This window comes from Aquila chrysaetos, chromosome 7 (assembly GCF_900496995.4).
Source record: "Aquila chrysaetos chrysaetos chromosome 7, bAquChr1.4, whole genome shotgun sequence".
NCBI lineage: Eukaryota > Metazoa > Chordata > Aves > Accipitriformes > Accipitridae > Aquila > Aquila chrysaetos.
Genome location: NC_044010.1, coordinates 40874842 through 40896104, shown reverse-complemented (window position 1 = coordinate 40896104; position 21263 = coordinate 40874842). Strand labels below are relative to the sequence as shown.

The following is a 21263-nucleotide window of genomic DNA, read 5'->3' as shown; positions in this document are numbered from 1 at the left end:
GAAATGCACAGAGAGAAACAGCCGTTTTCTAAATATACATAAAAATGGACCCCTTTGTTGTATTCTTTAGACCCAAGTAACTTTTCCACATGTAACTTTTCTCTCCCTCTGTACTCTTAAGGGACGCAATGTTCTTCAAGCAGTGATTACAAAAAGAAATGTAAACTGTTTAATTTTAGGTGTGTCTTACCCCACCCTTACTTCTCCTGCCAGGAAAAGAAATCTCTCACTGCTTCAGACCTGTTCTGGCTTAATTAAGTAGGTACTTAAAGCCCTACTCTATTCTTGAAATAATAGTAGTACTAATATTAACAATCAAAGTGTTTGATACTGCAACCTGGTAGGCAATACAGTATCAAAAAAAATCTGAATGAACATGACAAAATTTAGGAAACTACCTAATGGAAGAATGGGATTAAGGAAATTAATCCTGCTTCACCTATATATGAGCTTTCCCTTACTGAATTTTCAAGTTTCATAATAACTCACAGCATATCTCTTATGTTGTTCTTGAGCAACGGAGCTCATTACTTACTACAAGGAACTGGACTATTCCAGTCTACTTGCAAGCGTAATCAGCAAGACAAACGACTTACAGGTGCTAAGCATCATGCCAGGGTGTACAAAGAAACATCTCAGATCTTATCTAAAAATGCATCTGCAGTGAAGATTAACATTTTATTCCAGTAATGGGTTGGGGTAATTTAATTTCTTTGGTTACAAGGAGAGAAAGTACTGCCAGGCTTCCATAAATACTCTTTGACTGGCCTCCAGAAGTAACAGATGAAGACATGAATCTGCTCCTTTCTAACCAGTTTGCTGCCTCCTCCCCAACTCCATTTCACTGAAGGTAGGAGAGATCTCAAAGGTAAGCCAGATTTTTGTGGGTGTCTCCACTGAACCCTAACATTCACTTTGATGTCTAACCCAGCCAGAAATAATATCCACCTCACAAATTTGAGAAGTGGGCCAAAAGCACTACTGGCCTGCTGTACAATCCAATGACCAACAAATAAAAATAAGTAACGCAACTTGTCTTGGCCCCAACAAAGGAATTGGGGCTCTTTACATTTCCAAAGACCTTTACATTTCCACTGTGCTGAGTTACGGTTCCTTTTTAAGGCCTACAATCCCAATGATTAAAACAAGGCTTTTCCCACTTCTCAGTGCAATGTTGGAAGAAGGACTCCAGCAGCGTTCCAGGCAGAAAGGAGCCTGGTGTTGTCAGACTGTCAATGTCTGAAGCTCAGCTAGCTAACAGTGGGAAACAAAGCTTTTTAATTCCAAGTCAGAGGGTTGAAACCAGTAATGAATAAGATAAAATGGTCCCAAGGTAATGTTCCCTGCACATAATATCTTCTGACCTTTTACTTATTTCCTGAAATAAATCTTTTTTAAAAGTTAACACAAGTTCATCTTGAGATGTCATTCACAGAAAGCCCCAGCTGGGTGCTCCAAAGTGGCTCCTGAACATAACGAACATCTGAACACACCCCATCCCACCTCCATTCAGTCTTCATGCTTACAAACTTCCTTTTACAGAAAATACTTTTATTGAACAACTGGAATGTGTCAAACTTGGATCATGTTAGCAATGGTGGAAAAGGAACACAACCTCCGGAATACAACTTGTTATGGTAGACAGCTTTCAACATCCTGTAAATGACAGCTCGTTCTTCCCCATCTGCTAGCAGGCCACTAAGACATTTCTTAAAACCTTTGCAACCTGAAGACACAATGTATTTCCTCATCACTGATTATCTCAGAATGATGAAACAACCCAAATGCTGTAATAGCTTCTTTTTTTTTTTTTTTTTTTCCAAACTCCACTAGAAACAACAGATAACATCTGTAAAAACAGTGTGTTGTAAAATGCCACAAACACCCATTTGAGTAGTGCTTTTTCTTTTTTTTAAGGAAAGAAACTACATTTTCTGTGATTATTTTTATGGCATATCTTTTCAATAAAGTTTTTCTTCTTTTAACCCTTTTGAATGGACAGCCTCAGTCTGTAACCAAGTTTTACACCAAATCTCCTTCTCTTTTGAGGAGTTAAAATCAACAAGATATCCTTGGAATTGGTTAAAACTCAAGTTTTGGTCATATGTTATGAGTACAGCCAATGAAAAATTCTGATACATGCAATCTCTCTCTGGTACACAAAAATATTAGCAAAGTTAAGGCACTCTTGATGCTGCTCGAATGTAATTCCTCACGCCTCTGATCTTGGTTCAGGTGCACGCAATCTACAGTGGCTTTAAACTAGTAATAATGTCTTTTTCATGATGGATTTTCATCTGTCTTTTTAGGGCAAGTTCAGGACAAGTATCTCTGGAGTGACTCACTGCTTCAGAGAGAGGTTTCATTTTACAACCTTTCTTTTTTTACCAAGTATCAGCTGTGGTCCACACCCATCCACCCTAATATCAGTTATCCCTAAAAATGACTGACCTTGAGCCATTACCTCCTGACAATTTGGAAAGCTCACTTGGAATAATCCTGCCTAACCTCACGGTGGTGGGTCGACCTTGGCCAGCAGCCATACACCCAACCCAGCCGCTCTCTGACTGCCCATCCTTGACAGGACAGGGGGTGAAAATAGGATACAAAAGCTCTTGGATCAACATAAAGACAGAGAGATCACTTACCAGTTACTGTCATGGGCAAAACAGACTCAACTTGGGGAAAATTAATTTAATTTCTTGCCAACTAAAGTAGATTTGGATGATGAGAAACAAAGACAAAAAGGTTGAAACGACACTTGCCCCCCATGCCCCTTTTTTCCCCAGGCTCCACTTCACTCCTTCACTCCCAACTCCTCTCCCATCACCCCCACCCCGAGGGCCGCAGGGGAACGGGGAACGGGAGCTGCGCTCGGGCCGTACCAGCTCCTCTCTGCTGCTCCTTCCTCCTCACTCGCTTCCCCTGCTCCAGCGTGGGTCCTCCCACGGGCTGCAGCCCTTCAGGAAATACCTGCTCCTGTGTGGGCTCTCCATGGGCTGCAGCTTCCCTCAGGGCACATCCCCCTGCTCCGGCGTGGGGTCCCCCATGGGCTGCCATTTGGATATCTGCTCCAGCACGGTCTTCTCCAAGAGCTGCAGAGGAATCTCTGCTCCAGCACCCGGAGCACCTCCTCCCCTCCTTCTCTCACCTTGGTCGTCTCCCTACTGCTCCACGCTTTTCGCCCCTCGGTCGCTGCAGGGCAGCGCTTTTCCCTTTCTTACACAGGCTCTCCCTGAGGAGCCGCCATCTTGGCTGAGGGGCTCAGCTGTGCCCTGCAGTGGGTCCACTGGAAATGGCTGTGTCAGGTACCGGGCAGCCCCTGGCCTTTTCTCATGAAGGTCACCCCTGCAGGCCCTTCCCCCAAAATCCCCCAACCTTGTCACCTACACCCAATACAGTCACTTAGGAAACAGGCATCACCACCCCCAAAACCTCTCTCCATTCTTCTCGCTCTGCCTCTCCGGAGGAGCGGTGACGTGGGTGAGGCTAACGCTTCCCAGTCCCGTACCCGTGCTGGGGGTACACAGAATTGCTTTTCCAGTCTTGTCAATGCGGATCTGTCCAGCAGCACCAATATTAGTTTCTTTTTCCGTTAAACTCACTCGAGAGAGCTGGGGCCAAGTAAAATCCCAGAGAACAAAATAAAACTGACGATTTCAGCACTGATACACCTCTCCTCAATATTTTTATTGTGTTTTCTTGTATTTCTACAAAACCTGGGGCAAGGTGTTAAACCAGAAAACTATGCTGCAACACAAACAAAATACCTGGGGTTTTCTCTCCTGAATTATAATAATGCATGCAACTGTCCTGAGATGGTTGTTCCCTCAGGTAAAAACCATTATGTCCTGACCTGGCAGATACCAACAAGTTGCATGAAGCAACAGCAGAGTGAGTTGGTCCTTTAAATCGACACCTCTGCCTTCCCCACATCTAATGGACTAGTTCATATTTTCTCTCTTTCAATGCAGATGTTTTTTCTCCCTCTCCTCCAGTCCCAGTGCTTCTATTGAATTACAGGCCGGGAAGGATTCCCAGTGATATACCTGTCTCTGGCTGACACAGAAACTGCAACAACTACTATGGGCACCTCTGTGTTTCCATGGCATCTCAGAATCATCAATGGGCGGTTTGTCTCCGTGCGATACAATTATTATTCAGTGTAAAATCCTCAAGTTGTGTGTCAGTAACAAGGAGGCCACAAATGCAATCCCATTTCTGCTTAGGGTATCTTACAGCTTCACAGCTGGCCAAGGTTTGCAGACATCATTCTGTGTCTGCTTTTGGGGATACAAAGCAGACCCTTCACATTAATGATATGTCATTTTCTAGAGCAACAAAGTCACTTTTCTCTATGCTTTGTCATGTGCCACATCCACCGTTGTCACACAAGAAATAATAAAATATTTGCATTAAATAATAATAAATTAATAATAAATGTTCTGCTCCCTAGGCTTAGGCAGATTTAAGGAACTACATGATACATATAGCCCAACAGAGCTGCTTTGGCTGCTGTTTATTCAATGGGTCAGCCAGGTCATGCAGAATCCCATACTAAATACCAGTTTCACTAAGAACTCCTGCAAAATTCATTTGCTTGTTGCCGGAGGAATAATCCCAATTGATACTCTTCAGCAACATACCATTTCCCTATGGTTACAGGACCTTTATTATTTGCACTAACACTTCGGCTAATGTTGATGATTAAAAGTCACATTTAGGCCCATATAGTTTAACAAACAGTGCCTGTAAGAAAAGTGTGGGATTAGGTATTATGACAGACAATGAGGTATTACTACTTAGAGCATTTTTAAGTTGCTAAAAGAACTTAATAAAAACTAAAGCGTACCTTCTCTGAAGGAAGGAAACCATATTTGACCTTTCGCATTCTGAGGGCGGATGATGGTGCCCGTTTTGATTTGCATACGGTGCCAAGGTATGTCAAGCATTTAGAATTTCTGCCTCCTAGTTACACTCTTAAATTAGTAGCCTGAGATCCTCCTCATAACGCTAACTGTTCCAGGGTTTGTGCGATCTTGGTTCAAGCTGCATCATAACTGATCGCTTACCTAATCCTCATTATTTCCGAAGTTTTGAAAAATAACAGAACCTGGGAGTAAATATAATTAATTACTTGGATTTACCAACATCTGTGACATTCTTTTTGTTCTTGGCTTCTGAAGAAATATCTGAAGAGACACATGCATACAAAGATTTAACCACAGGATCAACTGGGCTGGCAATTCATTTCACTGTTTTTGAAATGTTTTGCTACGTACCAAATTCATTCATAAGATAAAAATCCCTTGTGTTTTTCAGTAGTCTAAAACAAGGCTGCTAAGAAAAAAGAAGTCAGTAATTTGACTATTAGTCTGAGAGTCATCACAGACATTAAACCATAAACATCTCAAAATTCTTAATACTGTTAACTTCAATCTTCAGTCACCAAATATTTCAATGGCACCAAAACTATTTCACCAAAGCATCCATCTTAAAAGATTCCATTCATTACGGGTGGGAAAAATATAGCTATAGCATTTTCCATGTACGTTCAGTTATTTAATACCTTTACTTTTCTACCTTGCTACCAAACCTGATTCAGTCACAATTCAGGGCCTGCGATCATTATTGAAGACAAGAGGTTGCATTTTTCAGTGTCTGCAGTCCTTATCTCATACTGGACCAACAGTGAATGAAAAGCAGCCTGGGACTGCAAAGTGAAAGTCTGGTCTTTGACAAAACCCTTCATTTAAACCAATAGGTGAATATTCCAGCTTGCCCTTTGAAAGAGTGATGTTTGTACCTAGGGAATATTTATTAAATACAATTTGGGACCATTAGTATGAAATTACAGAGGAGTTCCCATTATAAATGGTATTTTGTAATAAGAGGAAATAAAGATGTGTTAAATATAAGCATACCATAGGAATATATAAATGGTTTACCTTAAAAAAAAAAAAAAAAAGGACAAAATGATGAACCTTTTCCCAATATCTTTGCATTATCTGTTGCAAGAACATATGTGACCTGCATAAGGGCTATATAAAAATAACAGGCTGCTCATAAAAAGTATGTCTAGAGAAAACAGCATGTGGTGGTTTTATTTAGTGTGGCTTTTAAGTTTCAGGGAAACAGATCAATACAAGTGATCAGGAGTGAATGCTAAAAGAAGCTGAACCCATAAAAGAAATTCTGCATGCTCTTTATTCCTAAGCATCAGAAGCACACAGAAAGAGGTGAAGGTGAAACTAGGTATAGATTAAGAAAGCATAAGTTTCAGGTAGCTTAGTTTTTGTTCAAATTTTGCTTTAACTTTTTCTGATCTACGTTTTTCTCCAGTCGTGACAAGTCATGGGGAGGAAGGGAGGGAAGGGAGTGGAGTTAAAAAGAAGAAAGAAAAAAAGAAGAGTTTTTGTCAGCATTGGTCAAAACCAAAAGTATCTCTGACCATTTCAGCATCTTGAGTTTCTGTATCATCAAGCAAGTCAGAGTAAGGTTGCGCTATGTGCAATTTCTTTAGGGATATGTAAATGAAAGAAACACCTTGTAAAGAACAGCATTGTAATGTAAAACACTAAGCTGGGTAACTCAAGGATAGTAATGAAAAACACTTTGTGCCTAATCTTGATTTACCCTTCTGATTTTCCTTTTTTTTAAGACTAAGTTCTGTTCTAAAGATAACAAAACCTAAAGAAACTGCAGTGCAGATAGAGGTTCCCTTCTTTCACCTCTCCATTTCAGCTCAGCTCTCTCTCTTCCTTGACTGCATCACTGGGTCTATCACACCCAGGACATTTCTGCAAGGACTTCACAACGACTGCATTCACAACCTCAGTTTGGCAACAAATCACTTGGACATTTTGGAGCTGGTGGCACAGAAGATGCAAGACCGCTAGTACCTTGTAGTTTAAGAAGGAGATGGACTATATCTACCTGCTATGACACGCGGTGGAGCAGCAAGCTGAAGGCTTTCTTGTTATTTCCAATTCAAGTACAGTCATCTTCTCGTCTGATTTCACCAGAACGAGAAGAGCAAGCAAGAAAATACCAGCCTTCAGAAAATTCTCACACTTTTCTCTGGCTGTCTTTACTGACCAAAGTCCTGCAACTGTTCAGATAGATGGGTCTTTCCCCTGCCCTTCACTCCTTCCAGCATCATGCAGAAAGTTAACATTGTGCTTAGCAACAACCAGCAGCTTCTGGAAATCTCAGCATTTCCTATGGAGATTTAAACTATATGATTTCAGGGGTAGGTGGTTTAATCCTCTGTAGAAAAAATAACCCTAATCTGGGGTAGGGAGAAAGGATATCCTTTAGCATTTATTACCAAATACAACCCCCCCCAAATTGTTAGCAATTCTGTTACACAGTAAAGATAATTAAATAAACTACTGAGTTTGAACTCTGGCTCTCGAAGGACAAAAATATTTCCTTTTTTGCTAATGGACTTAATTTATTAATACATTGTGATTAGATGTAATATTTCTTTGTGGAAAGCTTTTTGGCAGCGCATAACCAGCTGCTCAGTAATATCCCTTGGACAAGCTTGACTCCCACGTGTGCCTTTCCTCATGTTTTTTTTTGCAAGGTGATTACCATCCATTCATCAAATGACTGTTTCATGGAACACCTGAAGCCCCGCCATTCCTCACCTTACGTGCCATTTTTCCTCCTCCTGCCCTCCTTCTCATTCCAATGGATTTTAAAATGGACAGATTTTAGTGATAGAGAGGAGGAGTAAATCTCCTTCTCCCGGCTCAGCTTCTCGTGACCCTTGCCTGAGATGGTCAGACACTTCCCCACACCGTGGATATTTCTAAACTAGAATTTCCACCTTGTTCAGCAGGAACCAGACGCTGAGGGAAGCAGCAGCTGACCAGCATCAGAAAGCCAAGAACTGCCGCACTACACACATCTTCCTGTTGTCAGAAGGAATATTCGGGACACATCAGGATGAGCTCATTCAAAGCGAGAGGTCCTGGGGTATGGGCAGACAAAACTGTACAGGAAGCAGATGTGGAAGTAATGACCCCCAACACATTTCACAGGCCTTGTTCCTATCCATTAAAATAAAAAAAAATTAAAAATTAATCATGGCCTAGCCTCAATAAAATGCTGAATGATCTTGTAAAACTAATAAACTTTGTCTCCACCATAGCCGATCTCCTCACATGCTTGTGCCATTGAGCACCCACTGCACCGCTCGTAACCAAAAAGGTCTCCTCAGGCTGACGATGCAGCACTGCTTTCTTGCAAGACTCCTCCAACAAGACACAGGTCCAAGAACAACTTGGTTTTGTCCAGCACCTTTTCAGGACCACGTTAACTCACATGTCCAGCTCAGTACTAAAATTTCAAGTTTCTATGGGCAATGTTCAAGAGGGTCAATCTCCAATCTTCTAAACCTCATTGCTCCTGGAGCACCAGGCAGCTGTCATTTCCCTCCTGGGCAAGTTTTCCTCACAGACTTGAGCATCTCCCTGTCCCAATTCCCTTTTACTGCAGTTAAGAACGAGACATTGACTTAACTTGCAAGTGCTTCACTCAACAGATGTTGATGGGAATTATCATTGCTCTGCCAGACTGCTCCAGCTCATATCCTTAATCTCTGTCTTTGCCTGTCCCCTTCCCTGTACTCATCTCACACTTTTTATTTATTTCCTTTTTTTACCTCTTCAGTTCATGTACCTAGAGCATCAGTATATATCCTGATTTCTCTCTCTTTGTTGAATTAATGTAGTTACCATATCCGTGGTACATATCTGTAAATCTGTGTGGAAGTGAGTGTACTTTTCTTGTGTTATCACACTGTCTAGGACTACAGATTTCTTATCCTCGACTGGGATTAATAACCAGAATCATGTGAAGGAGCACATACAACCAGCTTCCACCTCAGTCAATAAATAACCCTTTACATTTTTTGCAATTATGGCCGGCCACCATGTGAGTGACAACTTCCCGTGCCCTCGCACACCTTTTAGATCATCCTTCCAAGAAGAGATTTGAAAACATCGGTCCCATATCTAAATATAAAGTGAAAGATATCAGCTCTATAAATTAATTCAGGAAGACAGAATGGAAAGAGGATTTATATGTAAGAGTGAGACAAAATCTATGTGCATCAGGCTAAAGACAGACAGATACACAATTGGATATCTGCATGTATCTACAGTGGAAACATCTGCTGGCTCTTATTGCTGCTTCTCTCCTCTTTTCTTCTTCTATTTCCGTTCTTTTGCTTCCCAGCCCTCTTTGTTGAATGTAGATGTTTTTTCCTTATTATTTTTTTTCACCTTTGACTACTAGCTTGTAAAATAATAAAAGGAAAGGAAAATAGAGAAATTGTTTCCTCTAACCCCACCAGATCTAGAATTTCATGGCTAAGGTCCGACTCAATGCTTAACGTTTTAAATTGTTATTTTCAGCAATAATCATTATATACAGGGGCTTGCTCATTAGATAGGCCTGTATTACTGTAGCTCTATTTATAATCAACAGCTAGCTCCACCTAGTGTCCTCTTAATTCATCAGCAAAACAGCTAAACCCAAATACTATGGATAAAACAGAAGCAAACTATAAAATCACTTGTCAGCTGGATGATGGCCACAGACAGCATGCAGTTACGATTACTGGCGTCACAAGGAAAAGACCATTTTAAGTAACTACTGTATGATGATAGCCAGGCAGCACTCTTGAGACAAGGAGCCACTAGCAGCTTCAGGAGTATAAATATAATACATGCAGTATAAAACAGTTTTACTGCTGCCCTGAAAAGGTGAATGGCACTTAAGCTGTTTATATGGGTTATTCTCTCTATGGTTACATCGTCATCAACAAGGACAAATTATTGTTAAATTTAATAGAACTTCTCTGTAATAGAATAACTTTTTTTTTTTTAATTGTCACCAAAACTCCAGAACTATTTTGGGCTATACAAACCCCATAGAGATCCTCTCCATTAATAAGTACATCTCTCCTCCCAGCAGTTACAAAATAATTTAAAATGCCTCTCAGAGGTGATCAAAGCAGGGAAATGCTCAAACTAGCTAACAGTATATCAGTTTTACTGATCTTTACCTTCAAACTTTCTAAAGGCTGGTTCACTGCTGTGTATCTAGAAACATCTGTCTTCCTAAAACTGTAACAGTTTTAGTCAGCAACATTTAGTGTTTAATAGCCTGATCCCCTTTTGACAAGACTACATAGAGCAAAGTCATTTAAAATAGTCAGAAAAGTGACTATCCAGTATGACAAGAGATTTCTCGATCATCACCTTGGAAAAAATGATAGACCTAATGAAGAAGGGAGTTTACATTGAAAGAAAGCATTTTGTAAGGCAAAATAATCCAAATAATTTAACATAATCATATCCTGTGAGCTATCAAGCAGTGTTTGAATGGTTGTTGGACCTCCGAAGAGCAAGGAAAGAGTGGTCCTGCCTTACATTTGGAAAACACTACTTTCACTTCTTAGATCGAGGGCGACCCACTCCGACAGAGCTCATGTCTGTTTTAAACCTGTTCAAATCACCTGTTCGAAGCTGCTTAGCGGTTTCACCCTAGTGGTGATAAAATATATTTCAATATGTACAGTGTACACTTAACGACTGCTCACCGTGACAGGGAGGGAGTATATGTTGCGGGGGGGAAGGGGGGGCGGGAGGACAGGAGGAAGGAGCATATATTAAGATGATACATACACCACAGCAAGCACCTTTACATTTTCTCAAACTTTCTCAAAATAGTCACTTGAAAGTTCTGTTTGTGACTCATCTAGTTTGAAGTATTCATAGCTAAATGCAATGATTATATGAAAACCTCTCTGCAACACAGAATATGAATTTAATAAAACGCACACGAAAATGCTCTCTGATGTTTCAAAAATAAGAGAATACTTCAGTTCTCAATAATTTAGCAGTTACTGTCATTTCTCATTAACAGCTTTCAAAATCCTATCTGAAACAAGCTGATACAGAGAAATTAAGAGCAGTAATCAAGCGAGAAATGATAGACCAGCTGGGTAGGCATCAAGTTGGCAAAACGTGAATACAGTTCAATAGCTGAAACAGGTGCTGGAGTTGTTGAGAAACCCTGCAGGAGATATTGATGTATTTTCTTTATATAATACCGAACAACCGAATAAATGTCAAGAGCTAAAAACTGATGGGGAATAAAGGCTGTCGGAAAAACTAACTATTAAGCAGAGACGTGCAATAATATCTTTTCATTATACCAAAACATTCAGTACATGCATCTTCATTTCCTCGGGATTCCTGAATATGCCAATATATCAGTCAGAGCTTGCTAGTGAATCAGAGAGAGCCCTTCCCAGTCTTGTTTCACATTTGTTTGTTTCTATCTACCTGAGGCTTCACAGACTTAGAAAAGACTTTATTCTTCAGTCTCATCCTAACACAGCACTCTTTCAAGCAAGCGATTCCCCGAGCTGGGAGGCGAGCAAGAAGGAAAGGGTAACACAAGCATAAATGAAACTGCAAAATCCATTTTGCACGAGGAACGTTGTTTTCAGAGTTTCAAGACCTCAGCAACAAATCCTCTGCCATCGGCGGCAGCTCGTTCTAGCATATGCTTTGTCATGGTCAGTTTCTAATTACATTCATAATGATGCAATAGCTTTGATAATCCTACCTTCCATGCCAGCTGCTTTTCTTGTCACTCCATCATGCCAATAAGTTGGCTGCCGTAACAAATCAAGATAGTGCAAAACAGCATCTTTCCCCTGCATCTGTCATCTTCCTGAAAGCATTCTATTACTGCCGACTGCTGGGAACCAGAAAGTCTATTTGAATTCCAGCAGCTCCCCTTTCGCATGATTCAAGTTAGGTTAGGTGGGCATGCCTAACATGATTCTCTCCATCATTTATTATGCAGCTGCTACACCATCGGTGTGGTAACCACTCTGACTTTATCTGATACGTCAGTCTTGCAAACCTCTACCTCCGTGCAAACACAGGAGCCACAGAAGCATCTTGCATTTAATGAGCATTCTCCCTGCCTAAAGAGAGTGCATCTGCAAATCTGTTTCAAATCCTGCTGCTCGCATTGTCCTCTAAGGCTGATGCAAATGTTTGAAGATTTTTTTTTTTTATTCTTGCGTTTCGTCTCTTCTGAAAGCACGGTTCTTCACGCACGCTTGAATTATTCACACTTCAGCTAAACGTTTGCTGATTTGTGTCGAACCAAAGAGCACCTTCCCGTTGAAACTCTCTGCTCGAAAGCTACTTCTGAATAACAGTGCTGTGCATTCAGGCTCTCAACTCTGTTTCATTTTAAACATGGCTTTTATAGCTACACCTCAACAAATACATTTAGTTCTTTTCATGCAATGAATAGCTGTCTAATGAGGGAATGGTACATTTTTAAGCAATTTATCTAGGTCTACCAGTAGGTGACTTTTGCTTTTTGTGCGTTATACATTTTAGCAGTAAGTGGATAGCTCTGTTAGAGCATCTTGATATTCTTAAAGTGGTAAGAACACCACGATAAGCTGGGTTTTGCCAGCCTGTGGAGGACACTCTCAGACGACAGAGTTTGCTTAACTGCTCCTGAGTATTGTGAATTAAAGGGATAGGGTTGTTTTGTTGTCTTTCTATTTATATTTTCTGTTGCGGTGGGGGAAAAACACGCTTGCATCAGTGATTTCAAAAGAATATTAATAGAAATTGACATATACACATCAATCATCCTCCAAGTGAAATTAGCTGCGTCTCCTCCCACCACTTCTGCCTGCAGTTCAGAGTCAAGGCATTTCATCTCTAATGCATCTGCTCGCTCGTAAGCTGAATAAATATCCCCAACCCCGCACTGGAAAGTTTGAATACCTGGGAGAGAAAAAAGGAACAATTTAACATGTGCGACTGCCTGGCTAAAACCTGTTAGTTAAGTGAAGTAGCGAGGGAGAGCAAGGACTATCGCTGGAGTAATACCTCCTTCCTCCACCTTTGCACAACGGCAAAGGAGGAGAGAGGAAGGGGAAAGGGCACGGTCCGCCGGGAAGAGTTTTCCCTTGCGGCAGCAGCCAGCTCAGCATCGCTCAATAGTTCTCATATTCCCGGCTCAGAAGGCTCATAGGGTTTTACTTAAGACTCACTTCTTCGCTCAGGTAAGGCGTGTTGAACTTTTCCACGGTTTGCAACCTCCCTCCACCCAACGGTCCCTTCCTCCCCCACGATTTCCCAGTCTCAGGTAAGTTCCTGACGTCTCGGCTCTGAAAAGAAGCTGGAAAACACGAGCTTAGGGGAGCACTAAGTCACAGAAAGTGAAGCGGGGGGGGAGGAAAAAAGAATCCCCTACTTTGAAAAAATAGAAATAACCCCCCAGGACATCTGATAGGCTTCCTCTAGGTGTTATCAGCGGGTGCGACCGCCGGGCATGGTCCCTCTTTGCCCACCCCAGCCCAGGGGCTAGAGGCAGGGGCTGGGGTCCCCGGACTTGGGGCAGAGGGACAGGCACGCTCCCACGGCCAAAACCCACCGAGACGGACGGCGGAGCGGGCTGGCACCGGGGGTGCCGAGCGCGGGATCGCTCCCAGCTCTGCTGGGAGGGATCCGACTCCCTGCTCTCGCCCACATCGAAATGGCACAGCTGACACCTGAATGAGCTAACGTAGCATGGCGCGGTTTATATTTGATACTGTATTTATTCCTAGCATGCTGCCAGAAAATGCCTTTTTAGAGATTTCATGTAAATAAAGTAGAATTACTACATCTGTTCCTCTGTCTGTAGCAGCACATATCAACAAGCTAATTTTGCATTCAAGGCAACAGAGACAGTCCTATCGTATAGTTGCAAAGTGCACAACTATAAAGTGCCTATCTGAAAATATTGTCGGCTCCTTTTTGTTCACAGTTCGAGTCATTTCTGAAGTGAAACAAACCAGACAATAAATGAGGACTGACTTTGAAGCCATCATAAATTCAAAGTACATAAAAGGATATGTTTAATATTTCACAATTCTAGCTGCATTACGATTTTTAAACCATAGACACAGAAACAAGGACTTTACATGGTATTTCACAAAAGATGAGTTTGAGTTCATAGCTCATATAGCCTGCAGTTGCAGGGAAGACCTGAAGTACCCAAAACCTCACCACAGGCTTGATTTCTAGTTCACTGAATTTTGAGCTGTGCAAGATTATAGATGGAAATATCCAGAAGAACATTTCACATGTTAATAAGCCAAATAATCCTGGTTAGAGAATGGGGGCATCTGGTATGGCATAAATATACCTTAGCAAAATCCAATCTCACCCGGATACCTCAGAAGGAAGTACAAAAAGGGGGAAACAGCCAAAAGGGGGAAAAAAGAAAGAGGGAATTATGGAAAATATTTCCAGAGAGATAAGCATGGCATTACAAGGAGGATCCACTGGGGTTTATCATTCAGTATTACTGCCCTCCAAGCAGAGCATACAGCAGACATGATGTAGTTTAGCCACACAGACTATTCCCATTCAGACCAGGTCTATAGGAAGTAGCCATTTTTGCCCTGGGCAAAAAATTAATTTTTTTTTTTAATTATTTGGCAGGGGGGGGCAGTTTGGCATATATCAGTTTTGGCATCTTCTGTGTACACTAGCTGTATAGAAAACCAGCCCAGAGACAAATGGAGAATCTGGGAGGAGAAACCAGTATCAGTCATTCTGTCCACATACTAATAGGCCAGATTAATAGCTGGCTTTGGTCTCTGGGTTTTCTGCATTTTTCTGAGAAAACAGACGCCTTGGGTTGTGCTTATTGTAACTGGATTCAGCATCTGCATAGATATAATTATAGTAACCCACCCATATGGAATGAATTGCTTCAGAGAGAAAGCTCCACGGGTGGCACTCCCAGACTCTACCATAATACAAATACATATTTTTTTGTCTTATACAGAACTGTCCCCAGTCTGGAAAAAACAGAAGTAAACAAGTGGAAAAACACTCATCAAGTGGTATTCTGCTTTTTACAGTACTGAACTCAGTAGGCAAAGAAACTCCAGTCTATCTGGGTGAAAATGGCATGAGAAAGGAAGGAAGCTCATCACTCTTCCAATTCCATCTACAGCTTATGGCAAAGACATGTCTATTTGTTTTAATTGCTTCACTGCTACTAGAGCGACTAATTGGCGTATTCAGTGTGCTTGAGTTCGATTATGGTGGTGTGTGCACATTACAATGATAACCAAGATACCATGTAGAATCTCTTCTTGCTGCCATCTCTCTTTTCCTTTTTGTTTTCCTCTTTGGAAGTACTAGGGACTCCAACTAAGCAAGAGTAGACAATGGATCACTGAAAAAAAATGAAGCAAGCAGATTGGACTTGACCTTCAGCCCTACATGATGCACTCCCTCTGGTATGCGAAAATGAATACTGATTTTACCTAGCAAAAATTATTCATTTGTTTTGCTAATGTGTCTCCTGAAGAAAGTCCATTTCTCTTCCCTTTTTCTCTGCCTCCCATTATTCTTAGCTAGTTCATCCCTCCCCCAGTAAACAACTAATTCAATCAATCAATCATGCAAGAAAATACCTTAATGATATACTGTGCGTGTTTAGATTAATAAACATCTCCAATGGGAGCACTGGAAAGTTTGTTTGGACAACATAGACAGGAATTATTCATTATTTCTTACTGTTAATCATTCTAAATGAACTACTTCTCAATTACAGGACTTCTGATGTATGATTATAAAAGTAAGCTGTCCATAAAGAACCACTTTCCCATAGAGTTAGAGCCATCAGTACTTTCATTTTAATGACAATATCCCAATAGGTTAGAGAGGATGACTTCTGACTGCTCAAGATTTAAAAAATTGCTACAGAGGCGTGTATAAAAAACTGAAAAGGAACACGCATACAAAGTCATGTCTCTAAAAACTAAAAGCCCAGTGCAACCATCATCTCCACACAGATGCTTACAAGCGCTGGGACTCCAATGGAACAGTTCAAAGGCGCAGTTACCCGGACAGGACCGCACCGTTGGCCAGAGAGACTTTTCAGATGTGGATGTCTGAAGTCATCCTTCAGTCCATCCATCAGTCTGGACCTGACAGCCATCCCAGGAGCTGAAACTTTCAGGGGTTTGAAACTGTTCGCTTACCTGCATCATAGTTTATCCAATTATGTTTGTGCAGAAGTCATCTTCATTTTTTTAACTAAGTTCAGGCATTTGTCATAAACTGAAAGCTCAGAACACATTCTCCTGAGGACGTGTTAGGAGGACTCACGACCAACCTTTTAAAGTGGGATTGATCCCATTTATGGTAAGAAAGTTTTGCAAAGTTTTATCACAGATGTGCTTACAACAATAATAAGCAGTGATGTCCTCAGCAATCTCAGGATTTCGTATTACAGGACTTGGATAAAAAATATTTTAAAAAGATGTTACAGAAAGAGTTCTCTGAGGGCATCTCTAATGGCAGATGACAGCACGCTAAAAAGTGGATACTCTACATCATTTTTTAATATTGCTGTGTGATATAGTCATCTGAACACTGCTACAAATGTGGATAATATGGTCTCTCAAATGTGGCAACTGTTGAGGATTTTTAATGGCAACCTCTACAGATAAGCCAACACACAGTCTACATTTTGTTCTCACATAGCATATGTATTTCAGTGACAGTGAATTTAAAATACTAGGTTCTAGCAAGGAAAAAAAACATCAAGTTAACTCATTCTCCAAATATTTAACATACATCAGAAAGCAGAAACATACAAAGTTTCACTATTTAACACTCAGAGAATTAGTGACCTTGAACTCTTCAGGAAACGCTGTTAATCTTCCTCCTTAAGCAAGTCTTGTACGTGCTGTTGGCACAAAACTGAACAATGACATGAAGTTTTAAGATGCTAATTACATAAAACACGTATTTTGTTCTCTTACAACTCATTTTAGATTAGACTGACTTGAGCTACACAGCTTTAACCTTCTTCCATTTGTACCTTTACTTCTTTGGGAAAAGACATTGTTCAGCAACACTAGGCTTGAAATAATTACTGACGCAAGCATCTTAATTTGTTCATTCTTTCTACAGCTGCAATCCATGTATAAGATGATGCATAACAGATGTACCACGAATTTAAAAAAAAAAAAAAAAAAAAAAAGAACCCAACAAAAACAACCCCCCAAAACCTGACCTAACACACATCTCACAGCCTGCGTTTCTGTGCAGCCCCTGTGTGCCAGTACTCAGCTCGCTGTGGTTTTGAGCTCCTCGGCACTCTCACCTGGTACAGCTCTCCAGCAAAGCACTCGACGTTTCTCTCCATTTTCACCAAATGCAGACGATTGACACATAAGCTAAATTAGGCAACCGGTTAGATGGCAGCTGGTCAATAAATATTTTGGAGATCACAGATTGCACGCTTTCAGAAGTTTTCTGTCGGTCATTTCTACTGCTACTGCCGTTATATTCTGGTTTAGCAGTATTTCCAATTCATTGCATTGGTTTTCCGATGGATCATTAACTGCTTGGTAACATGCATATGACACCTGTATGTTACAAAACTAATTAAAGCAATTTCTACCACATTCCAAATTCCTGTAGTATCCCAAACTTATTTTCTCATTGTTTCTTTGCTATATTTTTCCTAAATTAATGATCTATGTGGTTTGGGTTGTGGTATTAATATTAAAAACGGACTTCTGATTAAGATTACTGATGAGATTGTACCTGCTAACACTAGTCCAAAATCTCCAAAGATGGCAACTGAGAGTTCTTAACAGGCAACGCTTCATAAGGCTTTGTTTTTCAGTTGACTGCTTAAATTAAAATCCCAGGCAACTTTTTTCACAGGAGTCCATTAAAAACCAGTAACTGCTTCAGAAAACCCTAGGAAATTCCTTAAAAAACAAACCAAACACCCCACACAGACAGCACGTATCCAGTCCCTTTCAGTACATTAGAGGGTTCCCAAAAAATTAAAAAATATAGGGGGCAGAAAGTAAATTCCTTAATAGTCAGTGAACATGCCTGGCCAGCCAGTCTGGGGTTCCCGTTGTCTGTGGTTTCTATGCCCATCAGCAGTTCAGAGCACACAGCATAAGAACATGTGGAAACCACTTTTTTGGAGGTTAACACCTCCTCCCCTTCCTGGGATAAATACAGCAAGGAGGGTTTCAGAATATTAAAATCTCATAAGATTTTACATTTACTGTTTCCGTAACAGGAAATAAAGCTACATGGCATCATTAGAAGTTGTTTTAATGTATTTTCTAAATTAATTAAAACAAAATAAAATCCACGGTAGTTGCCTTGCACTTCACAACAGACTTACTGCCTTAGAAAGGTGAGTTCTCCCCGCAGTATCCAGGGCTCTTGCCACAACGCAAGTTAACAGTAGGGGCCACAAAGAAAAGAATCTTCCACCCTTCCCTCCCCCCTTTGTCAGCAGAAATAACATACTCCACATTTTGTATTCCTGTCATTGAAAAATCTGCTTTAATGTTGGAGATTTAAGATTGGATGTCTACTATTTTATTACAATATATGTACTAAGTAGAAGGACAAACTGGACAGACCCAACTTGGTTTCTCTGGAAATGAATATATACCCCCAAAAAACAGTTGTTGTTATGTTTTGGCTTTTGGTTTGGTTGTTTTTTTTCGTTAATATGGGGTTTGAGATAAAAATCTAAATCTGAAACAAAAATTGACTTCATCATCCACAACTGTTAGTGCTCAATAACCTTCTCAACTTCAGCATAGAAAGACCTTGATTGTCCGTTTTTCATGTGAAAAGTTTGAAGCAGAATCCACATCTCCAAGTCATTTAAAAAAAAAAAAAAATATGTTTTGGAGATTTGCCCTACGTTTTTGCCTTGCCCTCTTCCAGTGAGGGAACGCAGTCTCGCAGCTACACGTCGGTTCTGCCCCAGCATCCTTAAGCGCAGGTTGGGGTCAGCTCCTCTCCTGGCATCCAGGAGGGGCACCCATGGGGCACCTCTCTCGGTGTCCATGGAAGTACACCGGCCGTCTAGCAAACAGCTTGACTCCTAAGTTTTGTTCACATTAAGGTTATAAAATCTTTTCTAAATCCATCCAAAATCCATGGGGTGGGGAAGAACAATCCTCTGACAGCAGCAGAAGACTTTGTCAGCCTGACATCCTTCCACTGCAGGAAGTTCTGATGAGAAACAAGTTAGGTGGGCTTATTTTCTATCTCAAGGAGAATTATCATGCCTTCAGTTAATGGACTAAGCCAAATTTGCCCATATCTTTGCTTCAGTACTGTTTCACAGGTCCTGCAGAACAGCTCTCCTGCGTGCTGTGGACCAGGACAACCCATTTGGTATGTATTATCTCCTTTAAATGATCATGGCGCTGACAAATGTAACATTAACTACAATTTTCCAGCAGATTTCTCATATGCCTGAAGATTTGAGACCGTAATCCTCAAAGCTCCCTGTAAACTACAGGAACCAGGCAGTGGAGAAGGGACCATGGTCCAAGCTGTGGGGCACTTCAGCTTCACACATAGGAGCCATGCAGCTACTCCTATTTTCCCATCCACAGGACATGCATATTTCCTCTTTTTCAGTACTGTGATTTTTTTTTTTTTTTTTTTTTTTAATCCCTAGACTGTCCAGGGCACCGTGATTTATTTGGGCTGCCCTATAGGCCCTAGTTAGAAGGGCATATAATAGTAATTTAGAAGGCACTTCAGCAAGAACCTTTTCTCACTCGGCCAGAGCTGAAAGCAGATTTAGGGGAAGGCATGACCCTTAAGAGTCGGTTCCCAGGCAAAGGCAGAAATGGGAGAAGCCCGTGGCATCAGCCCTCCAAACCTCACACCTGTGGTGGCCTGGAGCCACGCGTGAGACCGTGAGCACTTCCCAAATAGGAGGGAACGAGGGAGGAAGAAGTAACACTCTGCATTGTGTGGGTGATTGATGCACAACTCCCACATTAGTTGAATTAGTAAAACTGTGGCCTAATTAAACCTTCTCTCTTGCATCTTGTCAAACTTCCAGCATATCTGGGGCACTGAATGGCACCAGCGAGCAGGGTGGCAGCTGCCAAGGATCACTGTGCTTGCCAGGCTTCATTTTTAACATTATTTTGCATAATATCAGTGTGCAATCAATTTTGTATTGTCTCAGTACAATAGCTGAAATTTTGATGATATCAACAGAGTACATAACATAGCTCCAAGTTTTGTTAAAACAATTATAATAGGTGGATTCTTAAACCAGGTATTGCATATGGAAACAAAGTGTTGTGGGAATACATGTTCCCTAAGCAGTTAATATTTCTTTTTTCCACTATTCAAAATTCAGGGCACATTCTACTAAGCTTATAACACGGTATTACATTACTTGATCCACACTGATTTACATTACCAACCCTTTTTATGCAAAAAATGCAGAACTTAACGACCTCATTATCACCAAAAAATAATTATCTTGCAAATTACCCAGGAAACCATGACTCCAGTCGATACAAACAGAAAGGCAGTTCTGGTAAAAGTGACAGACACCTGCATCGACTCCCAGTTCAACAGGAGCAGTGTGTAATACGTGGATGCTGTTGCATGCAGCATCCCTCTAGGTCATTTTGGAGCTACTAGATCTGGCCAAAAGCACAGAAAGTTGTACAAAAAGGCAAATAAAAAGGCATCACAGAAAGCAAACAAAGAGACTGCATAAAGACAAGTTCACTGTGCATACGGTACCCAAGCTCCTGCATGCAGTTCAAAAAAGTCAGCAACGGCAGTGGCACCTGGGATGTTTTTAGTGCCCTCCTCTCATCCTCTCCTGAACCCTCTCCTTTCGAAAAGAGTAAGTACTCAGATTTGGTCCATAATCAAATCAAACCTGTCCAGAATGCCAAGGCCATCGTTATCATTGTGCTTGTATGCTTGGGGTGGACACGACAGAGGACTCACCATTAATTTGCCTTTTTATTCTAATCCATGCCTTTTGCATGGCTTTATATTTTTTAGTTTTAAACACTATGCAAAACTTTTTTTTTTTTTCTTCCTCTGTGTAATTACTGCAACACATTTTAGGTCAAATTAGGAAAAGCTGTGGAAGAGAAAGATAATGTCTCAACACCACAGTGCACACTGGTTTCTCGTCAATGAGTATTAACCACCCTTTCCCAGAAGGGCCCACTCATCTTCCCTCACCAGGAACAACAGAAGCCCAGCAAAGATGCTTCCCCGGTGCAGGCATAAAGCTTCTTCATAAGAATTTCAGGCTTATCCCTGTCTGACATTAATATATGCACAGTTGGAGTAACTACAGTTGCT

The 21263-nt window shown here is 41.0% G+C and overlaps 1 protein-coding gene across 12 annotated transcripts in view; it reads right to left on the bottom strand.

Moving 5' to 3' along the window:
- The window catches only part of DMD (dystrophin), a 1198278-nt gene extending 1186555 nt beyond the window's left edge, over nt 1–11723 (bottom strand). For 5 of the 12 annotated variants that reach the window (XM_030020805.2, XM_030020808.2, XM_030020814.2 and 2 more), the window contains exon 1: nt 11653–11720. In XM_030020805.2, coding sequence (XP_029876665.1) covers nt 11653–11659 — 7 coding nt within the window. In that variant the 5' untranslated portion in view covers nt 11660–11720. Of the gene's footprint in view, nt 1–11652 lie in introns of all 12 variants that reach the window. The other 7 variants (XM_030020811.2, XM_030020812.2, XM_030020834.2 and 4 more) reach the window with 3 other exon arrangements.
- Nucleotides 11724–21263: the final 9540 nt, after the last annotated feature.